Source organism: Lolium rigidum, chromosome 5, assembly GCF_022539505.1.
Source record: "Lolium rigidum isolate FL_2022 chromosome 5, APGP_CSIRO_Lrig_0.1, whole genome shotgun sequence".
Classification (NCBI taxonomy): domain Eukaryota; kingdom Viridiplantae; phylum Streptophyta; class Magnoliopsida; order Poales; family Poaceae; genus Lolium; species Lolium rigidum.
In genome coordinates this window covers 223,479,201-223,506,765 of record NC_061512.1, presented here as the reverse complement: position 1 = coordinate 223,506,765, position 27,565 = coordinate 223,479,201, and the positions used below count along the sequence as shown (strand labels likewise).

Genomic DNA, 27,565 nt, shown 5'->3' with positions numbered 1-27,565 from the left:
CTTCGCAGCTAAAAATGCCGATCCGGTTTAGCTCGATCCATGTTAGAGCATCCCCAGCAGTCTCCCCGACGAGGCCCCCAGGACGCATTTTTTCATCCGGAGGGACGAAAACGGCCCAGTCGCGCCCCCGGACCCTCGTTTTCGTCCGGATTAGGCCTTTCATCCGTCCGGAGAGCCCAGGCCATCCCCGGGTTCCTAAGGCTCGATCGGGGACTCCGGACGAAACAAAAGCGCGCGAAACGTCGAGCGGGCCCGCGTTGTCGGCGACAGAACTGGTAGTTCCCTCCATTAATTTCGTTTTCCCTCCATTTTTCCCGCATAGAACCATTTTCCCTGCCGAATTTCGGAGGAGCTACCGCCATTCTCGCCCCACAGTTGCAGCTCCTCCCCTTCCACCACCATGCCGCTGAAGAAGCTCGCCACCGATTGCGCGCCGAAGGCGAGGAAGCCGCGGGCACCAAAACAGAGGCCGACGGGCATGACAAACGCGGAGTGGGCGGCGGATCAGGAGCGGCGGCGGAACGAAACTCGCGGCAGGGCGGAGAGGGAGAAGAAGTGCAACGCGAAGACCCAACGAAACTCGCGGCGGCGGAGGAACATGAGAGGCTGATCTCCATCAACTTCATCCAGCCGCGCGTCAGCCAATTCCCCGGGCCATGGCCGACCCAAGGTATGATCGGCTCTCCTTCCTTCTCGCCGGCGTCGCCGGCCACGGCCATGTTCCACGACTCCTACGCCGCCGACATGGTCGGGTTTACGCCGTCACCGCCGGCGTACGATGGCGCGATGTACGAGGGCAGATTCGGCGGGCGCTGGACATGTACGCGGACGACAACGCCGACCAGATGTTCAAGTTCCTCAACGTGTTCGCCCGCATCTCGGACCGCGACAAGTGGAAGGCGGTGCGCAAGAATCTCGCCAATAACAAGGCCGAGTAGTACAACCCCGACGATCCAGCACCTACCGTGTCGGTAGGCTGCCCCGAACTCGGCTAGAAGAAGCTCAAAGAGCAGAAGAAGGCCGGCCATCCAGTCGATAGGTTGCAGGCGTCCTTCGACAAGTGCTGGGACGACGCGAGGGCGCACGCCGCCGGGAGGAACGACAAGCACGACGTGCGGTGGAAGGCGATGCTCGCCAACCAGGGCGTCCAGATTGCCTTGCTCAAGGAAACCTCCGCGGCGAAGAAGAGGAACACCGACCTGGCGTTTCTGATCGGCGGCAATGACGCCAACATGGACGAGGAGACGAGGGCTTGGTTCGACGCCCATCGCCAAGACATCCTCCGGCCACCGTCGGCTCCTTCGTCCTCCGCTTCGACGTCAACTCCCGCCGCTGCGACAACTGCAGACGCCGATGCTTCGCCGCCCAATGTCGCGCCAGACGCTGATGGATCGCCGCCCGATGCCGTGCCAGACGCCGATGCTCAGGACGGTCGTCTAGTTTCGATCGTCGGAATGTGGCTGATCCGATCGCCGGACTTTGGCGATTCTTTTGTGTAGGGGGAAGACGATATTTTAAATCTATCACCGCTGATGGGCGAATGCCGGAGCGACCGGAAAATAGTTACCTCACGCCCTTTTTACATCCAATCCGGCGTTTGTTATATCCGGATTTTTAACGGCTGGAGATGCTGTTATGCATACGTTACCGAGAATATATAACCGGTTGCCATCTCGCCCGCGATGGATCGGCATCGATGCGGTCAGTCACTCAGTCAGCCACAAACGTCGCTCTCTTCCACGTACGGGTACGGGCCGGGATCGAGACGACGGCCTGATGCATGACGCCGACCCGTCCCTGTCCCTGACGACGCACGCGTCCCGTCGCGGTCGGCTTCCAGAGAGGCGTCGCCGTCGGGATCGTGCCCGTGCGAGCTGACGACTCATCGGCCTCGGCCCGCACTTGATTTACCCGCGACCGACGCCGACGTCGAACCGAACAAACACGTCCCGTCTCGTCTCCCGACGTCTCCCGTGCGGCATGGGCCATGGCTGCCACGACGTCGGAGCACGCACCACTGCCGCGACCGACGAATCTAATAGTTCGTGGCCGCTCGATCGTCGCGCGCGAGGTCTCGTCGGATTCGATCGGCCGGGCACGCGAACTGGATGCGACAGAGTTCGTGCGGTCGTCGTGTGCTCTGTTGGTACAGTGTTTGCATTTCTGGACCCATGCATGATCAATACTGTAATTACAATTTCCTTAGCTTGGAGCACCGTGATCAATACAACTGTAATTACAATTCGGTTTTGTGAGCTTGCAACACCATGATCAGAACCCAGTGTGGATTTATACATAGCACCTTACAGGTTAGTCTTCATCAAAGAACTGAAAATGAGTGAAGATACTGTGTTCTAGCTAGCTAGCTTGAAGCAAGGAACCTACGTACGTCGAGCCAGCTGAGAGCCTGGCACTACCCCAAACCGAGAATATCCTGACGGCCTAACACAATCCTGATGGTCCCGAGGCGTCCGTCAGAATTAAGTGCGTTTTACTGACGTGGATGGACTTAAGTCAGGATAGTTGAAAACGCTCGTGACGTACAGCAAAATAACCTTCAGGAATGAAGCGGGCCGTCGCGATTGGGAAATACTTTCGTGACGGGCCGTCACGAGTGAATTTGGCTGCTGCGCGGCCCGTCCGCGCGCGAACGGAGCGGAAAACTTTTAGGCCTTCGCGCGAAAAACTGGCCTTTCGTGACGTGGACCGGGCCAAACGTCAGGAAAGGAAGGGCAGTTGGCGCTAGTCTTGCGTGCTCAACCTCAAAAATAGTAGCTTCCTCCGTTCCTCGGTTCCTCCAATATAGATCCCCACACGCGCACGAAGCCACGCACAAACACTACGCCGCCGCCGCCTATCATCCGGCCATGCCGAACTTCGCCGCCGTCCACACCTTTCGTCTCCTCACCTCGTCCGACTAGCTTAGCTAGTTCCCTGTCCCCGCATATCCTTCTTTCGCCGTCCTCTGGTCCTCCTTTCCCCTCGCCTCCCCGGCCCCTGCTGTCTCGCCGGATCGCGACGAAGCTCGTGCAGCCGCGTTTTCTCTGTCTCGCCGTCGATCTCCAGGTAATCTCGCTCTCCTCCTCCTCTTCTTCTTCTTCTCTGATTCTTGTACTCCCAATCTCTCCCCTCTTCTCTAATTTCTTCTTCTCTGAAACCAGCAGCCGCCGACCTCCGGCTCCCCCATCTTAGCGCCCTCGGCTTCAACCGAAGCAGCAGCCCGACCTCCCGCTCGCCATCTCCCTGCCGAGCTGACAGGTTCAGGTCGATCTGATTGGAGCCAGTACGTGAAGCCCTGACTTGTCCATCTCCAAGGTAGCCTCTCCTCTCAATCTCTATACAAGGCTGAGTTTATCTATTTTTTTGTCGATCTGTTAATTTGATGTTTGAATAAACGAGTGCAGCTTAGCTTAGCTTATCTAGTTATAGTAGTTTCAGAATATCCAGTTAGCTGTTATCGTAGTTTCATAAAATTCAGCTAGATGTTAGTGTCGTTTCGGAAAGTTAGCTTTTAGGGTTAGGAAGGTCAAGATCATTAATTGTTTAGTTGGGCACAGTCATTGTTTAGTAGAGAACGGTCAAGACTTTTTTTTATATACCATTGTTTATTGCTGCCAATGTTTAGAAAAGGGTGGCAGGCATTGTTTATGAGACTGGTCCAAATTATTGTTGTTTAGTGATGCAATTGCGGACATTGTTTTGTGATCCCACTGCAAGTCATTGCGCAGCCTATTGCTATTTTATTATTGTGGTCAGAGTCAGATTAGTGGTATTTATATGATCCCATTGCAAGGCGGTGATCATACCTTGTCATCTACATCTGTGTTATGGCTAAGCCATTCATAAGCTTCTGTCACTTATGTTTCCTTCTTCTGGTTCTTCTTGGATGATTTCTTCCTTGGGGGATGCTTCAGATTTTTCAGTCTTATTTTCATTTTTTGATGAATTTGTATTAACCCTGCTAGCACTAGTGATCTAATATGTTAGTCGTTGGTGGGCAAGACCGATCCAAGTTGCTCGACGAGACATGGTCGGTGAAGGCGGATCTTCTGTATGGATGTGATATGTCATTCCTGCATGTTTATAAGTGTTTTTATTTCTTTTGTTGGTGCATTCTGATATGTTGGTTGCAATGTTTTATTAATTGTAAAACCAGAATGATCGAGGTTGGATGTATAGTGGGTGGAAACGTGGTAAACCAACAGATGAATGGTATGAAAATACAAAGGAATTCTTAGATTTTGCTTTCTCTGCTCAAGCCAATGTAGTCCAGAATGGAAAGATCAAGTGTCCATGCGCAGATTGCCGTAACTATATTACAAAGGATAGAGATTCTGTTGAGTTAGATTTGTGTGGCTTTGGTTTCAAGCGGAATTACAGTGTTTGGACAGAACATGGTGAGGGCCGTGTCCATCTAACAGACCATGTAGGTGCTGACGTGGATGAAAATGATAGGATGGATGATATGGTGACTGACTTAGCTGCATCTGACCCTCTAGTAGGGGATGAACCAATAGAATCTGCCAAAGCTTTTTATAGGATGGTTGATAGTGTGAAAGAGTTGGTTCATGAGAACACAAACCACTCAACTATGTATGCCATAGCTCGATTATTGACCATAAAGTCAATGAACAACCAACCTGAATCTGCTTATAATGATACACTTGAGCTGATACATGAGTTGCTTCCTAGCAATTCATCCTTGCCAAAGAACTTCTATAGGTCCAAGAAATTGCTAGAGGGTCTTGGTATGCCATATCATAAAATACACGTGTGTCGCAATAATTGCATGCTCTATTACAAAGACAATGAGGCTAAAGTAAAGTGTGATATTTGTAACGCCCCTGTACAAGGAAGGTTCCAAGAAGGTGGCACATAAAGTGTTGCGATACATGCCCATAACGGATAGGTTGCGTCGATTGTATGCTCATGAGGAGACCGCAAAAATGATGCGGTATCACAAAGAAACTCCCGCCCTCGTGATGGTATGATGGTGCACCCATGTGATGGTGAAGCATGGCGTAAACTTGATATAGAGGAACCCGAGTTTGCATTAGATCCTAGAAATGTGCGACTAGTTATGGCAACCGACGCGTTTCACACCTTATAGTTTGACCGCCGCCTCTTATTCATGTTGGCCGTTGTTTGTGTCTCCTCTAAATCTTCCACCTGATGTCATTATGCGTCCGTAATACATATTTCTTGCTCTAGTTATCCCTGGTCCCGAACATCCCGGTATTAAATTGAATATCCTTATGCAACCTTTGGTCGATGACTCGGCCAAATTGTGGGGTGGTGTTCGAACATGGGATGCATATGGGAAGAGAAACTTTGATATGAAGGCAGCACTGCTTTGGACAATTCATGATTTTCCTGCCTTTGGAATGGTTGCTGGTTGGAGCACGCATGGGAAACTTGCATGTTATGATTGCGGATGTGAATCACAAGCATTCACATTAGTAAAGGGTGGGAAGGCATGCTGGTTTGACTGTCACAGGAGGTTTCTTCCTCTAGATCATGAGTTTAGAACCCAAGCTAATGCATTTCGAAAAGATACTGTAGTGGTAGAGGGACCACCTAGGCGTTTGACTGGCGCGGAAGTGCATGCTCAAGTGAAAAGGCGAGTTGGCGATGGTTTATATGGAAAAGAACACAATTGGAACCATGTTAGCTGTTTTTGGGATCTGCCTTACTTCGAAAAATTGCTTCTTCGCCACACCATTGATGTAATGCACAATGAAAAAAATGTGTCTGAATCTATATGGAGCACATGTTTTGACATACCGGATAGGACAAAGGACAATGTGAAAGCAAGGCAGGATCTAGAATTGATTTGCAATCGTCCCAGGCTACATTTACAACCAATGCCAAATGGCAAGTGGGACAAGCCAAGGGCTCCTTTCTGCATCGAGGGGAAGCATAAGGTCATAATTTTAAATTGGTTCAAAAGTTTGAGGTTTCCTGATGGGTATGCTGCAAGCTTCAGAAGGGGTGTAAACTTGAAGGATAAGAAAATTTTTGGTCTCAAAAGTCATGACTATCATATATTCATTGAGCGTCTCCTTCCTGCTGCTTTTCGTGGGTTTCTTCCTGAAGATATTTGGGTTTGTCTTTCAGAGCTTAGCTTTTTCTTTAGGAAATTATGTGCTAAACAACTCAGCAAAGCAACAGTAGATAATCTTGAAAAGAATATTGTTGTCTTGATTTGCAAACTAGAGAAGATATTCCCTCCTGGTTTTTTCAATCCCATGCAACACTTAATGATCCATCTACCTCGTCAGCGATGAACGTTCCCGTGGCTCCTGTCTGTCGTCAGGAATGCCCGTCAGGAACACTCTTTCCCCACGGAAACCGTCAGCGATGAGCTGCTTTCCTGACGAGCTATTACTGACGGCTGAATCCTGACGGTCATCGTCAGGAATGTCTATTACTGACGGTTTTTATGTTATTGCTGACGGTTTCTGGCCGTCAGGAATTTCAGCGCCTGGGGTAGTGTGGGACTGGGAGATTACTAGTAGTAGTAATTTGCTCTACCCACCATCTCCGTCAACTCGTAATGAAACCAGTGATCAGCGTACAAGCTCGCTCACCGGGCTCGACCGATCACGGCAGGTTAAGGAACAGCACCGGGTCGGTGTCGGCGTACACGCCCGGTGCCCAGTAGGATCCCAGGTCGTCGCAGCCCGACGGCCACTCGAACGGGCTCAGGTCCGGCGCCTCTTTCCCGCCGGCATCCGCGGCGCCGAGCCCCAGAGCCACCGACGGCTCAGCGAAACACGCGTCGTCCACCGCTGGGGGCGCGCCGGGATAATCCATGGCGCCGTCAGCCGTAGCTTCCGTTCGTGCCGCGTCCAAGACGGTGGCGGGACCGTCGATGGTGCCGTTAGGCGCCGTGGCTTCCGGTCGTGGTGCGTCCGAGGCGGTGACGGGATCGTCGACAGTGCCGTTGGCCGTTGCTTTCGTTGGTGAATCGCCGACGGTGCCGTCGGCCGTGGCTTCCGCTCGTGCTGCGTCCACGGCGTTAGCGGGATCTCCGACGGTGCCGGCCATAGCTTCCTTCTCTGCTGACCCCGCGGCGTCGGTGGTGCTGGGCTCTGTCTCGAGCTCCGGGGATGCCAGCGCGACACGGCGGCGCTTGGAGTTCTTGGCCGGCTTGGGGCTCGCCGCCGCCGACGACGATGAAGATGACGAGGAGGCGGTCTTGCGTGAGCCTCCGCCGACGGGGACGTTGCGGAGGGAGCCGCCCTTGGTCCAGTAGCGGCGGCAGGACCTGCAGTAGTGGCGCGGCTGGGAGGTGTTGTAGTTGTTGTAGTAGCAGAACTTGGTGTCGCGCGACTCGCACCGCGGGCACGGGTCGTTGCCATGGACGTCCGTCGTCGCCGGCTTAGCCGAGGCCGCCGGGTAACCCTTGGGCCGGCGGAGGTCGACGCCGGCGAACGGTCGCTGGCCGGGCTCCTTCATGCGCGGCGCCGTGGGAGGGCGCGCTTGTTGCGCTAGCCGCTAGGTAGAAGGTAATCCTATCGATTGGCGGTGCGAAGCTAGGAAAGTAGCGGGCGAGGTGTTCGTCTATAGCTCAGCCGTGTGTGATGAGTGATGACGGTGCGGCTTGCTCGGTTTTAAGGTAGCCGGTCGGGGTCGGTGGAGCAGGTCGAGCTCGAGTGGAGCGGCATGTTTGGCGCGAACGACCGCGGCGCGTGCGCGCAGGTGGCGTGGACTATTGGAGGCTTGGAGCGGCGGGGGCACGCGCGCGCGCGTGGCAGCGCCACCTTTGATTGACCACGGCACAGTGGCGGACGGCAGCCACCGCGCGCGCGCGCGGACGAAGACGAACGAGCGAGCTAGGCTAGCCGCCATGCCGAGACTATGTACTGTATCTATAGTATTTTCTTTCTTCCATGTGAGACGGGACGGGGTGGGTGCCGTGTCGTACGCATCTGTCCGTGCCAAGATCATTCCGTCGAGACTGTATCTATTTTCTTCCATGCATGTGAGCCCTGTGGTACCTGCGCATCCGGCCGTGGCCGCGAGATGGACCGCCACGGCCGCCGGCCTGGACCAGCGACTCGACGCCCCGCGATCGTGGGGTGCCACCTGCTGCATGTGCAAGTCGCTTCTGCTTATCGGCTCGTGCTCGGGGCGGGTCGCCGGCGACCCGTAGCTATTCATCTCCCGGCCCCGGACCAGACTGCTCACCGCTCCACCAAGGCTCCAGCCTCCAGCGACTGGCGGATGTGACGGACTGAAGAACCATGGGCCATCCTCTGCTCGCCGGTTCGTTCTGCACGGCACCGCACGGAGCCAGCGAGCGCACTGCACCGTGCCGTGCGCGGCGCGGGTGGTGGGGCGTTCTGACACGATCGTGGTTCTAGTACGCGTCAATCAGCTGCACTTACGGGCCCGACGACGTTGCTCCAACTCAAATGATGGATGAGTCACATCTAGGCATCTGCCTCCCGCCCTTGCACATCATCTTCCTGTATCAGCCTAACTGACACTGTCACAGTTGATTGGCCTCTTCCTCGTCAGAAACTCAAATCACAAACAAACACTTGCGCGGTTCGCCTTGAGAGGTCGAGCATGCAATGCCAGGGATGACGATTATTTTTGTCGGTTCATGATTTTTATAATTTGCTCTTCAAAATTTAACTTCTTATCCGGCCTCTTATTTTTAGCCCTCCTTACATGCATTTCAAACAATTGTACGGTATTTACAACTCAAATTCAACATGTGCGACAAATAAACAATAGACATACATATAGTTCATCCCATCAAACAATTCAAATTAAAACATGCATAGAGTTCATCCAAAAGCCATGGTATCGATTAAGTTATACAAAAGACACCACACCGATCAACTTTGATAAAAAAAAATCTCCCCACAACACAGCAAGTCCTATGTTGTGGACCACAACTTGGACCTTCAATTCTCGTTCTCCATGGACTTGAGCTCACTCCACCTTGCCGCCTCCTCTTCTTTTTGTTCGGCCGCCAATGCTTTCTTGGTATTAATAATAGCACAAAGCTCTTCCTTGTAGGCACCGACGCCTTCTCTCTTCTTCATTTTTGTTGCAATCTTTTTCTCATCTAGCCTCTTTTGAGAATTTTCGGCCTCCTCTTTACTGGCTTCAACGAATATGCTAATCCATGACCTCTTCGGTATGGTCTCCCTATTCCTCCGGATCCAATTCTCATTGCCAACTGGTATCTTGTACAAATGGTGCAAAGTGAAGCACTTGCCGCCGTTCTTCTTGTTGCATTGATTGTAGAGCTCTTGGATGATAGACCCATATTCCGGCACCCCACTCAGTGGTGCATGGTTGACTTGATTGATACAACCGGACCATCGGTTGCATTTCTCTTGGATGCTTCCTTGTGTATTCTCCACGGAATCATGGACATCCTCCTCCACGAGCTGCCACACTAGGACGAGCCTTCGGTGTTGCCACCGCCTTCCTCTTATACTTGCTTGCCTCTGCCTCGGCGACCGCCTTCTTGGCCTCCGTTGAGCTTCTCTTCTTCATGCCGCTACTCTACCAAGGGGAGGGCGAGCTGCCGTCACCGTGGCCTTTCTAGAGCCCTTGCCGCCGGCCTTGATTGACGGTGCGGTGGCTCGCACCAAATTTGTTGTCCCTAGTCGCTTCTTCATGCGGGCGTCGGCACGATGGTTGATTTCGGCGGTGTCGAGCCTGCGGGGGTGGCCTCTGGGGTTGCGGAAGTGCCTTCCTTTTCCATTCCGGCCGGAGTCGGGGGCATCGGTGCCAACGAGAAGGTGGGGATACGAGAATGGAGGGGAGGCGGGAAGGTGGAGGTGCTTAGACAAGAAGGGACGGAATTATTTTGTGCGGAGGTTGCAGTCGAGTATATTTGAGGAAGGTGGCATCCGTTTTGGCGGGTAACTCTTATGATTTTTTGTTCTCTAACCGTTTAAGAGATCTCCTAGGTGTGGTTTACTCCTAAATATGTAGAGAGTTTAAGGTTTTTAATGGATCGGCTAGAGGTGCCCTACGTTTAATTTTTGAACTACATAATGCTAATTTGGCTCATTGAAGAAACTAGCTTTTGCTCATGTTAAGCGTTTGATAGGTAATGGTACTCTTCATCTTGCCATGTAAGGTAACTGCTTATGTGGATGAAATATAATGAGAAGAGTTAATGGAACATAGTAAAATTATTTCTTTATCTTTGTGCACTATATAAATAATGCTAACTCCTCAAGCTGGTCTAAAAACAATATTGTACAAAACTATCTATAGACTCTAAATTAACGAAAAATCAATAATTGACATCTCAATGTGGATGTTAGGGTTGATGTAGGCCGGTGATGCTAGTCCCATCTCGCTTACAGGAGGTGGATGTGACTAGGTTATAAGGGATAGTGTTTGTCTTCTTTTCAATTTGGACTTTTAGTATGGACTATCCGCTTGTAGCTGGGCAACCGAGTGCTAGGCTCTAAGTGGACGATAACAATGAATACATGCATGTAGTGTATCAACAAAATGGTCAACCAATATGTTGGCAAGCCAATTTTTAATAATAGAACACACCATGGAATTCGTAGGAAGTGGTAGGACATGGTCGTGGACATAGAACTCTGTAGGCTCAAACAGTGTTCAATTTGCGCTCTCACATACACATGTTACACCACCACGCACCACCACCTCTAAACCCAGAGCAACTACTTATCATGAGACAACCACGTCTACCGAAGGGCCAAGTCTCTTGTAGACTCATCTCTAAGGATACCTGCTCTTCTTAAGGGCTTCTTTTATTCATAGAATTTGTATAGGAATTGTGTATGATTTAGATCCTATATGAATATTTTCTACACTAGTTGTTTGATTAGATATTCTATAGGAAATAATTATATAAGAATCTTGTAGTGCAAATTTTATAGGAATAAAACGTTGGGTCTTATCTCATGAAAAAATTCCTTTGCACAAACAAACACAACTCATCTTGCTATAGAATTTAACTAGCCATGAAATCCTAATCCTTTGCTTTTCCTATTTCTATAATTTTCCTATCCTATGAATCAAAGGAGCTCTAACTGTGCTGCTTCCGTCTTTATAGTATCTCGAATCACGTTGTTGGCGGTCAACACGGCGTTGTTGAAGACAACATATTTGGGGTGTGTTTTACGTTGTTTTGGCATGTTTCGTACTAATTGGAAAACGTAGAAGAATGTGTTAGACGAAATAATAGACGTTCTCTTAAAGCATATTTTTATAATTTTTAAATTATATTACTTATAATTTGAATGAAAGTTTTTTTTCTTTCGAGTAAATTGAATCCAAGTTTTTTTCAGGGCAGCTTTTGTTTATGGAAGTGTGAATGCGTGAGTAGCAAAAAAAAAAGTGAGTGCGTGACACAAAACCATTGAACCCCACCAAAACCCCAGGCCCAGCCCACTATCCAACCGCCGCGAAACCCGTCCGAACCGGCGCGATGCTCCGCCGGCGGCACTACCCCCTCCCGGCGCTCCTCCGCCTCTTCTCCACCTCCTGCCGCCGCCGCCGCTCCGGCCTCCCTTCGCATTCGTGTCCTCCGAACACCGAAAACCCCCCACCGCCGCCTGTGGCGAAGAAGGTCCCCTTCACCGTGTCGGCGCATGGGAGGTCGTGGAGCGACCCCTTCCACTGGATGCGCGACACCTCCGACCCCGACCTGGCAGCCCTCCTCGCCGCCGAGAACGCCTACGCGGATGCCTTCGTATCCTCGGCCGGCGGCGGAGGCCTCCGCGCTCGCCTCGCGGCGGAGATGCGCGCCCGGTTGCCCCCTTCCGTTGCCTCCCCGCCTCAGCCCTGGGGCCCTTGGTTCGTACCGCACCATTTCGTTTGATCCCACACTGTATTGCTTATTACTTATCATTAGGTCTGCTAATTGTGAATCTGTTATGGTTTTATGACTGATTTTGTGTGTGTACTTGTGTAGCCAACCTGAACTTAGCTGTAGTTTGCCATGGAATGATTATGACTTTACATTTGTTAGTTGTTGTGTTTGCCTTTTGCATCTCAGGTAAGTGGTACTGCTTCTAGTTTAGCATTATGCTTTTTTGTCTCGCCTGGCCTTTCACTATTTAGTGTTACATTGTTGGTTCTGCATGGAATGATTTCCTTTCTTACATTAACACTTGTTTCCCGAATTAGGTTAGTCAAATCTTGTGCATAAATCATGTGCTGATTTTTTGTGTGCGTACCTGTGTAGCCAATCTGAACTTAGCTGTAGTTTGCCATGGAATGATTATAACTTTAAATTTACTCCTTCTAGTGTAGCATTATGCTTTTTGTCTCGCCTAGACTTTCACGATTTAGTGTTACATTGTTGGTTCTGCATTTGCCAGATCTAGTGCACTGCTTTGTCAAATCCCATTGCCACGTCAGCGCATGATTTATGCACTAGATTTGACTAACCTCCTTGGACATGCTACATTTTGTGTATATGCTTCTGACTAGAAACATAGTTTGTATACTCTAATTCAGGAAACAAGTGTTAATGTAAGTAGGAAATCGTCTTTTTGCTAGCAATGGTAATGCACAAAAAAATAGAATTTCCCGTGGGTAGAACATAACATGCTGTTTATCCAGGTCATATTACCAGTATGTTCCAGACAGAATGGAGTACCCAGTTTTGGCCAGAAAGTTGAGGCCCTCTGGTGGTTTAGCAGGAAGTCTCCTTAGTTATCTTTCTGATTGGGACAAGGAAGAAGTGCTGCTTGACTGGAATGAGATTGCGGAGAAGTTTGGTATGTGTTTTTCTACATTAAGTAGTTTCCTGTCTGGCATGTTCTCCACATACACACATAAGATACTGTATAGTCTCATATATTCTGATTATTATATTCCTGCAATTAATTTTGAGCATTGCTTCTTTGCTTCTTATCATAAATTTCTTGCGACGAGGACATAGCTGCTTGTATGTGAAACCTTATCAGTGGATCATTTTGTAACTTATGCAGGTTATGTGCACATTGGGAGTTGCCGAACCTCTCCTGATCATAGGTTTCTTGCATATACTCTTGATACATCTGGGGGTGAACTATTTTCCCTGGAAGTGAAAGATCTTCAGTCTAAATGTGTCATTTGTAGTTCACCACACAAGGGAATAGTCAGTTTAGCATGGTCTCACAACAGTGAAAATCTATTCTATACTGTATGTGATGATACTCTACGTCCCAATCAGTAATTCTCCTTCCTGCTAATATATCTTAAGCTTATGAAGCTTCTCTATTACTGTATTTCATATGTTTACATTTTATAGGGTTTTCTGTAAAAAGATGCAGTCAGATGAGGCAGATTTTTTAGTTTTTACGGAAAACAATGTAAACTGTTGCGTCGATATCACAAGCACAAAAGATTTCAAGTATATTACTGTCAATTCTAATACGAGGACATCATCTGAGGAAGGTTTCTATTTCAACCTTTTCTGGGCCCAACATCAAATATTTGCCATGTTTAGATCAGTCATGTAGTTTTTTATTTATTCTTTCTGACATTTGCTTATGTTGCTGCAGGTTTATGTGATGAAATCTGGTAATGTAAGAGAAGGCTTATGGCCTGTACAGAAACGCACTAACAAAGTGCAGTACTTTTTGGAGCATCATAATGGATTTTTCTACATTCTTACTAATGCCCCTTTGGAAGATATTGAAACTTCAGCTGAAGGCTACTACCTGGCCAGGTGTAGAGCTGAAAAAGCACTGATGGATAAATGGCAGGTCTCACCTCCCTCAGAAATTAGATTTATCAGCAATGTTTGCCAATTTGTTAACACAAAATATCTTCTCCATCAACATTGAATCGTTCCTTATTGAATCCTGATGACACATCTGTTCCCAAAAGTTGTATATAAGTAGCACACTTATGGCTAATATGGATATTTCATCGTCATGGACTAAAAGCATTTTTATGTTCTGAATATACGTTAAATGTATTCCCATTAGAGCTACTTTATAAACTTGATGCCCGTATTTCTATTGCTAGATTGTGGCACTCCCTGGGTCGGACTGCATCTTTCAGGATATGGATATTTTTCATGAACATTTAGTTCTCTTTCTACGAAAAGATGGGCTTCCTCTGTTTTGCTCCATTGATCTGCCAGTTAAGGTTGACTTCCAGGTATGTTGTTTGATTTATGCCATGTTACTAGTAGTATGTATGAAGTAGAACTCTTAGAGATATACTATACCACTCTGTCTTGGACCATAAAGCTTTAATGGTTTATATTACAAAATACTGCCCAGTTTAACGCATTGACTTTGTCTGGACTACTTTGACTTTTCTGCTGCACCTCCAGCTTATAACCTGTACCTTGATATTTTTATGTTAAGACCTTCTCATTCTCTTTGCTGTTTTATATTATGGTCTGAATCGTTGTTACTTATGAAATCCTGAGCTTTCTTCTGTGTTATTTGCACTGATGATACTTGTTTACCCCCCAGGAGCCAAAGGAACTGGGTAATCTCACTCCATGGTTTTTCCCAATTCCTTCAAATTTATGTAGCATTCTTCCTGGAGCCAACAATGATTACATGTCATCTACTTATCGCCTGGTGGTGTCATCGCCAGTGGTACTGCATTCCACGAACTTATCGTTTATCTTTTTTTTTGAACAAGACTTATCGTTTATCTGTGGATCCATAATTCATACTGGTGCCAGCTCTTCTTTTCTTGATCTCCTGGATCTCATCAAACCATTTAAAATATAGCACCCAGGATTTTTTTTTTACACACTAAAACCTGTTCTATCTCTTGCCACTCACTTAAAGCTATACATTCATTAACTGTACTATTGATCATGGAATTGTAATTTATGGTTAAAGAGCATATAATTGAACACAATATTCCATTGCATCATTTTAATCTGGCTGTTATGTTAATTAAGCAACTGTGAGTACAGTGCAGCTGGTGTGTTGCTAGACATGAGTTTTCCCTGTTGAACGTTTAATTTGCTTAATATAGGTTCCAGACCTAACTGTGGACTATGACATGCGAAAGAAGGCATTTACCATCCTTCATCAAGAGGAAGTGACTGGCCTTTCTTCAAGTCTATGCATATCAGGATTGCAATCCAGTGTTTCGAGTATCCAACAAAATCTGCAACTTATTGAAGATTCACAAAGTTGGAGTGATCTTTCCAAGTTATTAACTTGTGAGAGGGTCCAAGTTATTTCACATGATGGTGTCTTGATACCTTTGGTGATCCTGTATTCACGGGAAGCACATATTCATGGAGAATCACCTGGGGTCTTATTTGGATACGGAGCTTACGGTGAAGATTTGGATAAAAGCTGGTGTTCTGATAGGCTAAGTCTACTTGCTCGAGGATGGGTTTTTGCATTTGCAGATGTTAGGTATAGTTTGACGCCTGCGGTTTTTTCAGCTTACAGAACTGCATTTCCCATCATCTTTCAGTATTTCCTACTCGTCTTATTGGCTTTGCTGCAACATATGAATTTACCTTTTCATTTTGTAATTAAACTGACAACCAGAGTAGCATGACTGCAAGCAATACTGGGAGTTACTTAGTTTTACAATTCAGTATCTTTATTCACCACATCTTATAGTATTATGAACATTATCTTTATCTTTGTCCGTACGAAACATTAGGCGCTAGCTGCAAGCATATCGAGGTATTGATCCATCATTTTGTGAAAGGAATGCCTGATCTTGCTGTTCTGCAGTAGAGCAGGTTTCCGATCCTGTGATCCCTGTCACAGAGTAAATGACCAGAGTTCTGAAAGCTAGCCATTTTAATAGTAAAAGTTCAATAAAAAAATTCCATGAAGAATCATTTGGAGGTTATTTTTGGCTGACATGGCAATAACTTCAATGTGGTTTGATATAGCAGTTGCCATTTCTTTAGCACGATCCACGAGAGAGTTCAAAATCGGATAAGATAGTTGTTTCCAACTTTCCATTTATGAATGCGTCGATATGTATTTTGCGATCTGCACAGCAAAATCCATGTTCCTGATTATTTGTAAGGCAAATCATGTAGGGGCGGAGGGGATCCATCATGGCACCTGGCAGGCTCCAAAACCAACAAAATAAATTCAATCCAAGATTTTGCTGCATGTGGTATGCATCTTATCAAGGAAGGTTTTGTACACGAAAGTCGTCTTTGTGCAGTAGGGTGCAGTGCTGGTGGTTTGCTGGTTGGTGCGGCCATTAATATGATGCCAAATTTATTCTCTGCTGCAGTTCTTAAGGTAAATCCTTGAGCTCATCAGCGGATGCATCATTATCAGCTGGGATTGGCTATGCTTATTCTCTTCTCTTCCTATGTATGCTTCTACTAGTAAATGCCATGTTTGAGATTTTATATATCAATGACATGTATTTATGCTAATAACAGGTCCCTTTTCTTGATATCTGCAATACCATGTTGGATTCTACTTTACCTCTCACCATCTTGGACTACGAAGAATTTGGTGACCCTAATATCCCAGCTGAGTTTGATGCAATCCGCAGTTATTCTCCTTATGAAAATTTATCTCCTGGAATATGTTACCCCCCAATGCTGGTGACTGCCTCATTTAATGATACAAGGTTTTCTCTACTTCATTTTACCCTTGCGACGCTGCACATACGCTTTGGTCATTTGTATCTGTTTCATGTTAAGTGCCAGCTCATGATACTGTAGTCAAGGTTATAGAAGTGTACTGTTGGGTTTCTTTTGAGTTCTTAATTCTCCTTTTTGTTTGACAGGGTAGGAGTCTGGGAAGCTGCTAAGTGGGTATCAAAAGTGAGAGATGTCACATGCCCATCCTGTTCCCAGTCTGTTGTTCTGAAAACCAATATGCAGAGTGGTCATTTTGGTGAGGGTGGACGCTTCATGAGCTGCGAGGAGACAGCCTTTGAGTATGCGTTTCTAATGAAGGCGTTGGGAATGGATGACATAGCTGCAAAGTAATTAACTAGTGCTTAAGGCTTTTCATGCTGCAAGAGTTGTTCTGACAGATGGGTGCAGTAATTCACATCATCACTTGATGTGGTGACATCTGGCATCCTGGCATGATGCACTGGATCAGATTGCTCATAGTCCACACTAGTTTTATTGGTTGAGGAGCCTTTAATTTGCGGGTTCCTGCACTGCACAGTGGCAAGTGGAGCCCTCAGAATAACACAGATGGAGGCTGTCCGTTAAGGTGTTAAGGTCAGGGAGCTACTGTTCTCCATCAAAATTAAGGTCAGTAGCAAGGAGTGCATGTCATAGTAGCACTAGTGCAAATCTTTGTAGAACAGTTGAACATGTGGTTCTAACATCAGCTACAAATGACTTGATATACAGAAATGTTCATGTCGGGTCACACTTTTTTCATTGAGTAGGATCAATCAGGAACACAAATTATTTTTCAAGTTGGCATATGGTGCTATTGAACAAATAGATGTCTGAGCGGGATATTGGTTCTGACATCTATCTAACCCTATCAGGTTAGTGTATGGTGCTTTCACAATTTTGTATCCGCTGACTGAGACTAGCCCGCCTTAAAAGTAGACCAGCTTTATGTGTACATATTTATGTTGTGTCATAGTGCCAGTTTCTACGAAACAAAGTTAACACACCCCAGTTTCTACGAAACAAAGTTAAAAACGCGTGTCAAACACATCATCCCTGAGCTTATCCTAGTCTAAAGACCTGTCTTCTGGTAGTGATGCAATTATGCATGCTTGTAATGCACGGTGCACTCCCTCCCAGTAAGTAGTACAAGCTAGTGCATATGGGCCCTTGATTACTGATAGAAAATCTGTATGGCCACAATATTCTACACTACTAACAGATCCCAAGGCCCAGATTGCCCGGCTAATTTTTCTCTCTTGAAACTTGTTAAACTCGATCCCTTGTTTCGCCCACGGAGCTTAGCTATGATGCCACTGCACACGATGCTAATGCTCGTGTCTTGCAATCGAAGTAAGAAAGTACCAAAGGATATTAATCCAGTTTATTCCTAGGCCCCTGCAATCCGTTTTGATATAGTACAAGTACTTGATGGATCGTATTCTTGAGATCGGTATGGAAGCAAAAACAATTTTCTGGAGGGAATACTTGCTGGGCGTGCTTCTCCATGGGATCCACCATGGATGGTGCGTTGGTTGGCGCTCCATTTCCATCATGGGTTCGTTGGGGAAGGCCATGAATGGCCTCTGATTGCTTCCACTCTCCAGCTTCTTTCGGTTTCGCCTGATCTCATAATTCGTCCGTCATGCACTCGCTGCTGATGGCGTTAACTTTGATAGGATACCGCGATTGTAGGTGGATGACGCATGGCGTTAACTTAGATAGGATATGGAGGAATTTTCGTAGACTTGCGCTGGTTGCGTAGCTTCGTGATGGCCCGATGGTGATGCACTGATACGCGCGCTGCTTTGCTTCCTGTTCGCGCTTGCTCGTGGCAGGGATGGCTGGAGTGGTGTTGGTTAGTGAAGACCCCGTGTCGGCCTCTCTTGCTCGAGGTTTCAGTTGCGTCAGTTGATTAGTAGTGTACACCAGTAGCGTTTGTACCTTCTCATTGCCATTGGAGCACGTGTCAGAGTGCGTCATTGATAACCGTTGCAGAAAATACGCTTTGGTATTTCACAGTAATCTTGCTGTAGAGTGAAAATACTGAATATAGTAATAGCTTGGCTAGCAAGAGTTGGCTTCACACTCGCTGCGATTCAGCTCCAACCTCACTTGCCGGGTGTTTTTTTTTTTGTAGCCAGTGCAGTTCATCACCTACTACTCTTGGAAGCATGTGACTGTCAGCTGTCTGATCTCACAGGATTAGATCAGCACATCTCGCGGGATCTTCCAAACGACCGATTTCAGTCCTCCATGTCAGGCGGCGATTCACGGGTGATCTCACGATGCTGGCGTGAACAGAACCTTGGCAGTTTCGATATGCAAAACCCAAATGTCTGACAATCCTTGTCAATGGCCGCTTAATTCTTCTCAGAGGAAAAAAAATGCTAGTACGAACAATGAGCAAGCAAAGTCCCTGAAGAAAGCGTAGCAGCGCAGATATTCGGGCGCCAGCCACAAATATTCCTTTCCTATTTTCGGCGATCTGTCCGAGCATGTCAAGCTCGTTCCTGACATGTGGGGACACGGCCCCACACGTCAGTGGCGCCGAGCACCCCACGGCAGTCGGCAGATGACTTCACGGGACAATGTAGGCGCGCAGGTCAAACGTGGATCGCCCTACACGCATTCCATACGCCGAGCCCATTGGCAGCGCGTTTCCGGCTGTCTGACGCTGCGGGCCCAGTTTGTGGTGTTGGTCCGTCGGTGCATAGACCGCGTTCAGGCGGACCTGTCTCTTACGTAGTACGGACATCCGCCTTGTTGCCGGGTGCGTACAAATAGGCCAGCCTGTCCACGCGCGCTCGCTTTGACACGCACCTCCTCTCGCCGCCGGTGGCCGCGTCGGCCGTGCGGACACGTCACCCTGTGGCAAGGAGCCGAGAGCTAGGAGGAAGCGCAATCCAAAGCGAGGCAAGAGGTCCTTGATCACCAGCCAGATACTGCCCCCAGTTCAGACGGCGGCGAGACCGCGGCGCGGCGCTACCCGCTCCATCGGGCCGGCGAGCTCCTGGCGCGGGCGCTTCCGCCGCGCGAGATGGGCGCCGGCGGGAAGGCCGCGAAGGCGCGGCGGGCGGCGCGGGTGAGCCTCTGGGTGGCGCGCGCGAGCACCACCGTGCTGCTCTGGACCTGCGTGGTGCTCCTCGCGGCCGCCTTCGGGGAGCGCCTGGCGCCCAGCGTGCTGGGCGGGGTCTGGCCCGGCTGCCTCACGCAGACGCTCGTCATCGTGCAGCGCCCGCTGCTGCTGCCCGCCGACGAGAGGGTCGCCGTCCACACCGCAATCTCCACCACCGCCGCCGCCAACGCCAACGCAGTCGCGCTGCCGCCCAAGAGTAAGCTGGACGCCTCTTGCTCGTTTCCTCCCCTTTCCTTCCCTTATTCGCTTAAGGAATATTTGCGTATTAGGCGGCTTCCCTTCCTTGCTCTGCCCAGGAATATTTCAGCTTCCATTAACGCTTTCCCCTTCCCATTTGTCGCCTTCCATGCGAGATATCAATTAAGTTAGCATTTCCATGTTGGTGAATTTGGCCTGTTCCAGTCTGTCGATAGCTTGATTTAATGTACAACCCAGGTCCAATTCGGTTCATGCGCTGGTTCTCTTTCGACCGATCAAGTTCCTGTCGGCCCAATTTGGTCGAATGATTCCGTCCGTGTCTGTCGAGAACAGTCCGTTTGAACGATTCGGTTAATAAGTGCGCATCTTCCGTGCGTGCGTTTTACTGCAATTTCTAACCCTGTTACACCCATCTACAATCAATTAGTATTATTTTCCTTTTAGAAAATGGAAGATATAACCATTTGATCTGGCATGTTCTATGTTCAGGAATCTACAAGAACAATGGCTATCTCATGGTCTCCTGCAACGGGGGTCTTAACCAGATGCGAGCCGCTGTAAGTAGTGCTTGTTAAAATCTCAATACATCTACTGCGCTGTTTATATTTCTGAACTCTGCTGTCAAAACACTGAGAACTGAAGCGTGGAAGTTCCACTGTGAAATCAGATATGCGATATGGTGACGGTTGCGAGATACTTGAATGTCACCCTCATTGTGCCGGAGTTGGACAAAACCTCATTTTGGGCTGATCCTAGGTCAGCATTTCTTACTGCGCTCGCCTCTGTTCTTTACAGATTCAGTTAAGGACTGCCTTTGCTTTACGCTTTTCTGTTGCTTTTGTCTACAGCGAGTTTAAGGATATATTTGATGTGGACTACTTCATAGCGTCATTGAGAGAAGAGGTTCGGATACTGAAAGAGCTGCCTCCAAGGCTGAAAAAAAGAGTTGAAATGGGATATCTTCGCTCCATGCCGCCCGTCAGTTGGTCTGATATATCCTATTACCAGAATCAGGTTTGTTTGCATCTCTCAGTTTCTCAATGATGTATTTAAATCGTATGCAAAACCAGCTAAAGACTCTTTAAGTGTTCCTTTGGGTGGGAAACAGATTCTGCCAATAATAAAGAAATACAAGGTCCTTCATCTGAATAGGACAGATGCTCGGCTTGCAAATAATGACCTACCCATGGAGATTCAGAAACTGAGGTGCCGTGTCAATTTTGCTGCATTGAGATTTACCCCTGAAATAGAGGAGCTGGGCAGACGTGTGGTGCGAATTCTTCGTCAGAATGGACCCTTTGTGGTTCTTCACTTGCGGTATGAGATGGACATGCTTGCTTTCTCTGGATGTACGCATGGTTGCAGCCACGAGGAGGCTGAGGAGCTCACAAGAATGAGGTATTACATCCCATCCAGAAATTTCTCTAGACGTTTTTAACCTTTTATTAACAAATGAATTGTGCTTTAAACTTGGAAGATACGCTTACCCATGGTGGAAAGAGAAAGTGATCGACTCCAATTCGAAGAGGAAAGAAGGGCTCTGTCCATTAACACCGGAGGAGATTGCAATGGTATTAAAGGCACTAGACATTGATCCCAGTTATCAAATATACATTGCTGCTGGTGAAATATATGGTGGACAAAGAAGAATGGCTGCACTGACCTCAGCTTATCCCAATGTGGTTCGTTCAACATCTTCAACACAGTACTGCATTCTTATAATTTCTTTTGTATCTAAAATGAATTCGTTACTGGTGGTGATCAGGTAAGGAAGGAGACATTACTGCCTTCCGGTCTCAGTTTTTTCCAGAACCATTCTTCCCAGATGGCAGCATTGGATTATATGGTGTCCTTGGAGAGTGATGTTTTCATCCCCACTTACGATGGTAACATGGCAAAAGTTGTTGAAGGCCACCGCAGGTATTTTTGTCAAGTTCCAGTATTCCAAACAACTAAACATTTTATTTGGCATGTTATTCGTTTGCGCAACATTTTCCCCTTGTTATGCTACACTGTATCATGTTATACTTATCAGTAAACATAAAAGTTAATCCCTTTGTATAAATATGAAGAAACAACTAATACGTGCACTGTTATGCTGCATGATCTCAATGTTAAACTAAAACCAGTTTTCTAGAAGTGACAGAATTTTCCAGCACTAAACTTCTAGGACGACCTTATTATAAGTTGCGTGTTGATAGTCAAATGTCTGAAACATGAAGTATGCTGTTGCGTTTTTTTGTTGTTGCATTGTTTGTAAAATTAATGTCTGTATGTAAGCTGAAACTTTGAGGTGTGACAGTCTTAGTTTCTGAATAAACTTTTACCCCATTTTTATTCAACTGTTGATGGTTCATGTCTCATCTGTTCCCATGATCACAGATACCTGGGGTTCAAGAAGACGGTGCTGTTAGATCGGAAGCTTATAGTTGAGCTCGTTGATCAGTACAAAAATGGCACACTGAGCTGGACTGATTTCTCCTCCTCTGTGAAGGCATCGCATACCAGCCGCATGGGTGCACCATCCAGGAGGCAGGTGATTCCTGACAAGCCCAAGGAAGAGGACTACTTCTATGCCAACCCTTATGAGTGTTTGCACCAACCAGATGAGCTATCAGTATTGTGATGCCCTCGAAGTATACAGCATTCTTTCAGAGCCACGGGCAGGCTTGGATTACATTTCAGTTTGAATTGACAGCGGCTGGAGATTCTAGTTGTATTGATGCGGATGCACACGATAGATAAATAGTGCCTTTTGCTAGGTGGTTGTATATACAGATTGACATAATTGCCAATTCCCTTGTTGCTGAAATAGGCAAACGTAGTTTTGTGTTGTACAGGACATTTATAGGGGTTGGAACAAAAGTACACGAGTAGAGTTTTTTCAGTTTCTGGTTTGAACTTGCTGACGATCAATGAATTGTTCTTTTTCCTACGAGAATGATGGTGAATTGTTCTAACATTGTACATTTGGGTAATTTGGGTCATGATTGTGGTTTTGGTTCTTGGCGTCATGTTTGTCTCTGAAGTTAAGTAAAGTTCTTCCGTGGTGTTTGTACAAGTTCGCTATTTTAGAAGACTTGAAACTTGGACCACTAACATAGACAAGACTACCTAGATTTGTCAACACGAAATGTACCAACACCGTTTATAATTTTGTGAATTCTCGGTAGTGTATAATGTACCTATAAAAGGGTAGTAAGGCCAACAGGCATGTATTCCAAATTGTGTTAACTAGTAAAATGCAAACCTGCACTACCAGAACTGATTGCTGTCACAAGTTGGTATCTATGATGGGCTCGTCGACAAGTGACCAACTGAAGGAAGATTCAAGATCCGAGAAGGATGGCAAGGGGCCATCGATGCCTTGTATGCTAATAATTTCTTTGCTACAAATTCGCTAAAACCCAAAGCTAAACGAGGCGGCTGGACGCGTCCTTTGCAGGACCATGTTAAGGTCAATGTTGATGGGTCTTTTGGCCAGAATATGCCCAGAGGAACGACATGAGTAGTGATCATGGACAACAAGGGTTCTTTCATTGCCGCAACAAATTCTAGATAAATGTGGTCCTAGATGCGCAGGCACATGCACTAAAAGAAGGATTGGTCATAGGTCTCATAGCTCAGACCATCGGCTGTAATAAACTTATGCTATCATCGGACTGTTTGGAAGCTCTCAACTCGGTGACGGAGGGAATCTCTCTCGGTCCTGTAGCAGCTATATTCGAATATTCGATGATTGTTATCACCTAGCTGCAAAATTCATGAAGATTATTTTTGAACATCCTCATTGTGCAGCCAATTGTGTCAATTATGAATTATCGAGGTTAGCTAGGAGATCATGTGAGAAGGTGTGGCTCAATGATCCACCGGATTCTATCGTAGTTTTATCACTTGCAGGTGTAACTATGATTCTAGGTAAATGAAAGTGTTGATATAGAAAAAAATACAAACCTGCCGTTGGATTATTCACATTCAAATCCATATCCACATCATTTGAGTACGGTATGGGTTAACAAAAAGAATGAATTTAATTTTTTACCCTACATTAGTGACACATATTACCCCATTTAGTGTAACTTCTACTAAAATATTCAATTCATGAGGATTTGAACACGGCTTAACACCACTTTAGTATTTGCTTGTTATTGTTTGATAGCACATACATGATATGTCGATGTGCTGTGAAAAAACATGTAAATATTTGAGGGCATCATCTATAATTATGACCAGATTTTTTTATCCATATGCTCGATTCCTGTCTTGATATTTTTAGATCCAGATAATCACCTAACACCTTGTCTAATGAACTCACATAAAACAAGGATCCAAAACTTTTTACATGGTTAATCTATATAAATTTCACCCGATGGGTAATTAATGTCACAAAGACATAGGTAGAGGGTAAAAAGTTAAAATTCACTAACAAAAAATACCCATTCTTAGTTAGGGTGTGGGTGGGGTTGGGTGTGTGTGTTAGATGTAACAGCATGGTTTTAGTGATTAGACAGTGACAACAAATTCATGATCTATTATAGCTTTGCCTTTTTTTGCTATCTCACTAGAGATAAAGTGAATGCATGTGCTATGTTCGTCACGTGACAAAAGTGATGATCATGTTTGTTCAAGATAGTATATATGATATTCAAATATCATGTCAAAGGACTTATGGCTATACTCTGTTAGTTCTCAATACAAGATTGCATGGAGCTTTCCCTATCTTGTGGAGTATAAGAGAGATGTATTGCATCATCTCTATGTTAGGACGTAAGTGATGCCCATATGAATGCGTATCTTACACATATTGAAGTTGCATTCTTTATATCTCATTGATGAATTGGTATTGTCCACTACAACTTAAAAGAGAGAATAGTCAAGTGAACCCATGAACACCGGTCCAAATTTAATCATAAGAAACTCCTTTTCATTGTATTTATCTTACTTTCTATTTGCAACACTATTTTAATCCAAAAATACAAAATATATTTATTGATCTTATTTTTACACAAAACCCCCTAAAAACAAACCTTTGATGGGTTCGTTGCATGGAAAACAAAAATTTATCATTCATATGACTCATGCTCTACCTTTCGGTATTCCGTGTTCCGAGACCATGTCTGTACATGCTAGGTGACATAGGCATTCCAAATGGGCCTGCCGAAGATAGTACCCGGGGTTTACTGAAGGCCCATTACCCGAAGAATAAGAAGATTCGGAAGCCCAAGATATTATTAAGGAAAGCTAGAGTTGTAATAGGAAGTGTTATTTGCAATCTTGCGGGATGAGTTAGAAACCATCCCGGACTCTGTAACTTGTACAACACGAATCCCTCGGCTCCGCCTCCTATATAAAGGGGGAGTCGAGGGGCGAGGAAGGCATCGAATCATTGTTTACAAACCCTAGTTTTCATAATCGTCGAGTACTTTTCGGCTGAAACCTTCGAGATCTACTTGCCCTCTACTTCTAACTAAACCCTAGCCTACAATCCATAGGCATTGACAAGTTAATACCTTGTCAATTGGCGCCGTCTGTGGGGACTAGAGGCGTAAGGATCTGATCTCGATGGCACGTTCAAGATCTTCGACATCATCAACCGCAAGCAACGCAATGGATCGAGGTAAACAGATCGCTGCTGGTCCTGTCGATTTTGTTCCTCACCCACCCTCCCGTTTGGATGCATATGCGTATCTGGCGGAGCCTATGGAGATGACGTTCGGAAGGTTTCGCTTTCGCGTCGAGAAGGAAGGATCGTATCGTGTCGAAATTCCGATTTCGTCGGGATCGTCGGCGGTCGATTCCGATTTTTCAAGGTATACATCGTCAACCGAATCAGGAGAAGAAGAAACTTCGTCGACACGCTACGTCAGCACCAGGGCAAGAGAGAAACTCGCCAAGATCTTCGCCGACATGTCGTTTGAGTCATCTGCGGACTCATATATAAGCGATGGCTCAAGCAGTGTCGACAGTTACGACTTCATCGACAAATCTATTACAGTGGGCAAGGTCTTCATCAATCTCAACGATGGTGTCACCAAACCCAACATAGATCTGAATACAAAATATCATCAGATTTATGCCATTGAAGAGCCAAATAATGATCAAGAGGAAACATCAGAGGCTTTCGACGATCTGGGAAATCCATACGTCGATCACTCCGATCTGCGACGAGGCCTGGGCAATAAGTACGTCGGGCCACAGCCACGACACAGAGTTCAACTCCCGCAAGCAGCGTGGGATAGAGCCGCGAGAGCTATGGACGGCTCAGAACCAATGGCCACCACAGCCACGCCAGAGGAATTACAAGCATATCAATATAGGCTCGCACGAGCTGCAAGAGAATTGGAAAAACAGACAGCTGAGTTAAACAGAAGAAAGGAGGCAGCTTCTGCATCCAGCAGGAGAAGGGCAGATTTGAGTCGACAATCTAGAACTTCGGGTGATAGCCACAGGGAGGCTCGGAACAGAGCAAGATCGAGGTTACAACACATACCCGAAGCAGAAAGAGAGCACTTGGTCCAAAACCTCGACATGTCCTTTATGTCGATAGATACAAGAGGAAACATCATCCCTAAGACACCAGAGGCTGGGTATATGGCGACACATGCTTTTATCCTCGCATCTAAACCACCTCCAGGAGATCCAAGGGAAACACTATACAATATGGCGATAGCAGGAGTTGGAGCTATGGGGACAGCGTTTGTATCAACGCCTCCCGAAGGAGCGGCAAGGCAAAATAGTCCACGACCTGCAGCAGCAGCAGCGGCAGCCCCTGAAGGACCAAGTGGAGCAAGAGACACGGCAGCACAAGCAAGGGTCGACAGAGCGCGGCAAAGCAGAAGGGAACATCGGCAATCTCCAGAGCTTAACGACGAGGATATGTGTAGCTTGCCGTGCTTCACAAGGAGAGTCCGAAAAACTCGAGTCCCTTCAGGATTCAAGTTACCTGACAACTTCAAGAAATTCGACGGCCTTCAAGATCCAGAGGACTGGCTAGTTGATTATCTCGAGACGGTGAAACTCACAGGAGGAACCAGGGCAACAGCTATGCAAAGCATCCAGGTGCATTTGAGTGGAGCCGCACGATCTTGGATAAAGAAACTTCCTCCAGGATCTATCGACAGCTGGGAAAGCTTCGAGGACGTGTTCGTCAAGAACTTCAGGTCCACGTGCAAAAAACCCGCGTCGTTAGAGGAGTTGAGAGCATGTCGACAAAAGCCAGACGAGCCAATGAGAAAATATATCCAAAGGTGGAACATCATCAAAAACTCGGCAGAAAATATATCTGACGAGAGAGCGATAGATGCGTTTGTCGCAGGAATCATGCGTGGAGATTTCGTCGAGGACTTGGGAAGGACCAACCCAAAGACAGTATCTGCGTTAATAGAAATAGCAAACAGATGGGCAGATGGAGAAGATGCCGTCCACAACAAACGGCACACGTCGCCAGAGGAGGACCGTGGTCGAAATTATCAACCGAGGCGACGATTTCCTCGGCAGTACCCGAACTATGATGCTCCAGGACAAATTTCGGCAGGTTTTCGGGCAAACACAGGAGGAAACATCGGAGATGATTATCAGAGAAGCAATGAGCAGCGAGGCGATAATAGAGACGATTCTCGAAACAACAGGCAAAATAGCGGTCCTAGGTTCCCGAGGCCTTTCGTGTCTCC

The 27,565-nt window shown here is 46.8% G+C and overlaps 2 protein-coding genes and 1 pseudogene across 2 annotated transcripts; 2 read left to right on the top strand and 1 right to left on the bottom strand.

The window, feature by feature from the left end:
* Positions 1 to 6,603: 6,603 nt before the first annotated feature.
* On the bottom strand, positions 6,604 to 7,461 carry LOC124657148 (dof zinc finger protein MNB1A-like). Its single transcript, XM_047195749.1, has one exon. It carries the CDS (start codon positions 7,459 to 7,461, stop codon positions 6,604 to 6,606), a length of 858 nt encoding a protein of 285 aa, XP_047051705.1.
* Positions 7,462 to 11,626: 4,165 nt separating this feature from the next.
* Positions 11,627 to 16,912, top strand: LOC124658091 (protease 2-like). The gene is made up of 11 exons (XM_047196530.1): positions 11,627 to 11,814; positions 12,586 to 12,743; positions 12,957 to 13,179; positions 13,259 to 13,319; positions 13,512 to 13,715; positions 13,981 to 14,115; positions 14,439 to 14,567; positions 14,959 to 15,350; positions 15,998 to 16,208; positions 16,355 to 16,548; positions 16,708 to 16,912. Exons 1-11 carry the CDS (start codon positions 11,642 to 11,644, stop codon positions 16,910 to 16,912), a joined length of 2,085 nt encoding a protein of 694 aa, XP_047052486.1. The 5' UTR covers positions 11,627 to 11,641.
* Positions 16,913 to 19,598: 2,686 nt separating this feature from the next.
* Positions 19,599 to 21,772, top strand: LOC124653837 (annotated as a pseudogene).
* Positions 21,773 to 27,565: the final 5,793 nt, after the last annotated feature.

Coding starts and splice junctions, on each gene's coding strand:
- LOC124657148 (XM_047195749.1), bottom strand. CDS start 7,461: ATGAAGGAGCCCGGCCAGCGACCGTTCGCCGGCGTCGACCTCCGCCGG.
- LOC124658091 (XM_047196530.1), top strand. CDS start 11,642: ATGCGCGACACCTCCGACCCCGACCTGGCAGCCCTCCTCGCCGCCGAG. Junction 12,744..12,956: donor TGAGATTGCGGAGAAGTTTG/GTATGTGTTTTT, acceptor TAACTTATGCAG/GTTATGTGCACATTGGGAGT. Junction 16,549..16,707: donor GCCTCATTTAATGATACAAG/GTTTTCTCTACT, acceptor TTTGTTTGACAG/GGTAGGAGTCTGGGAAGCTG.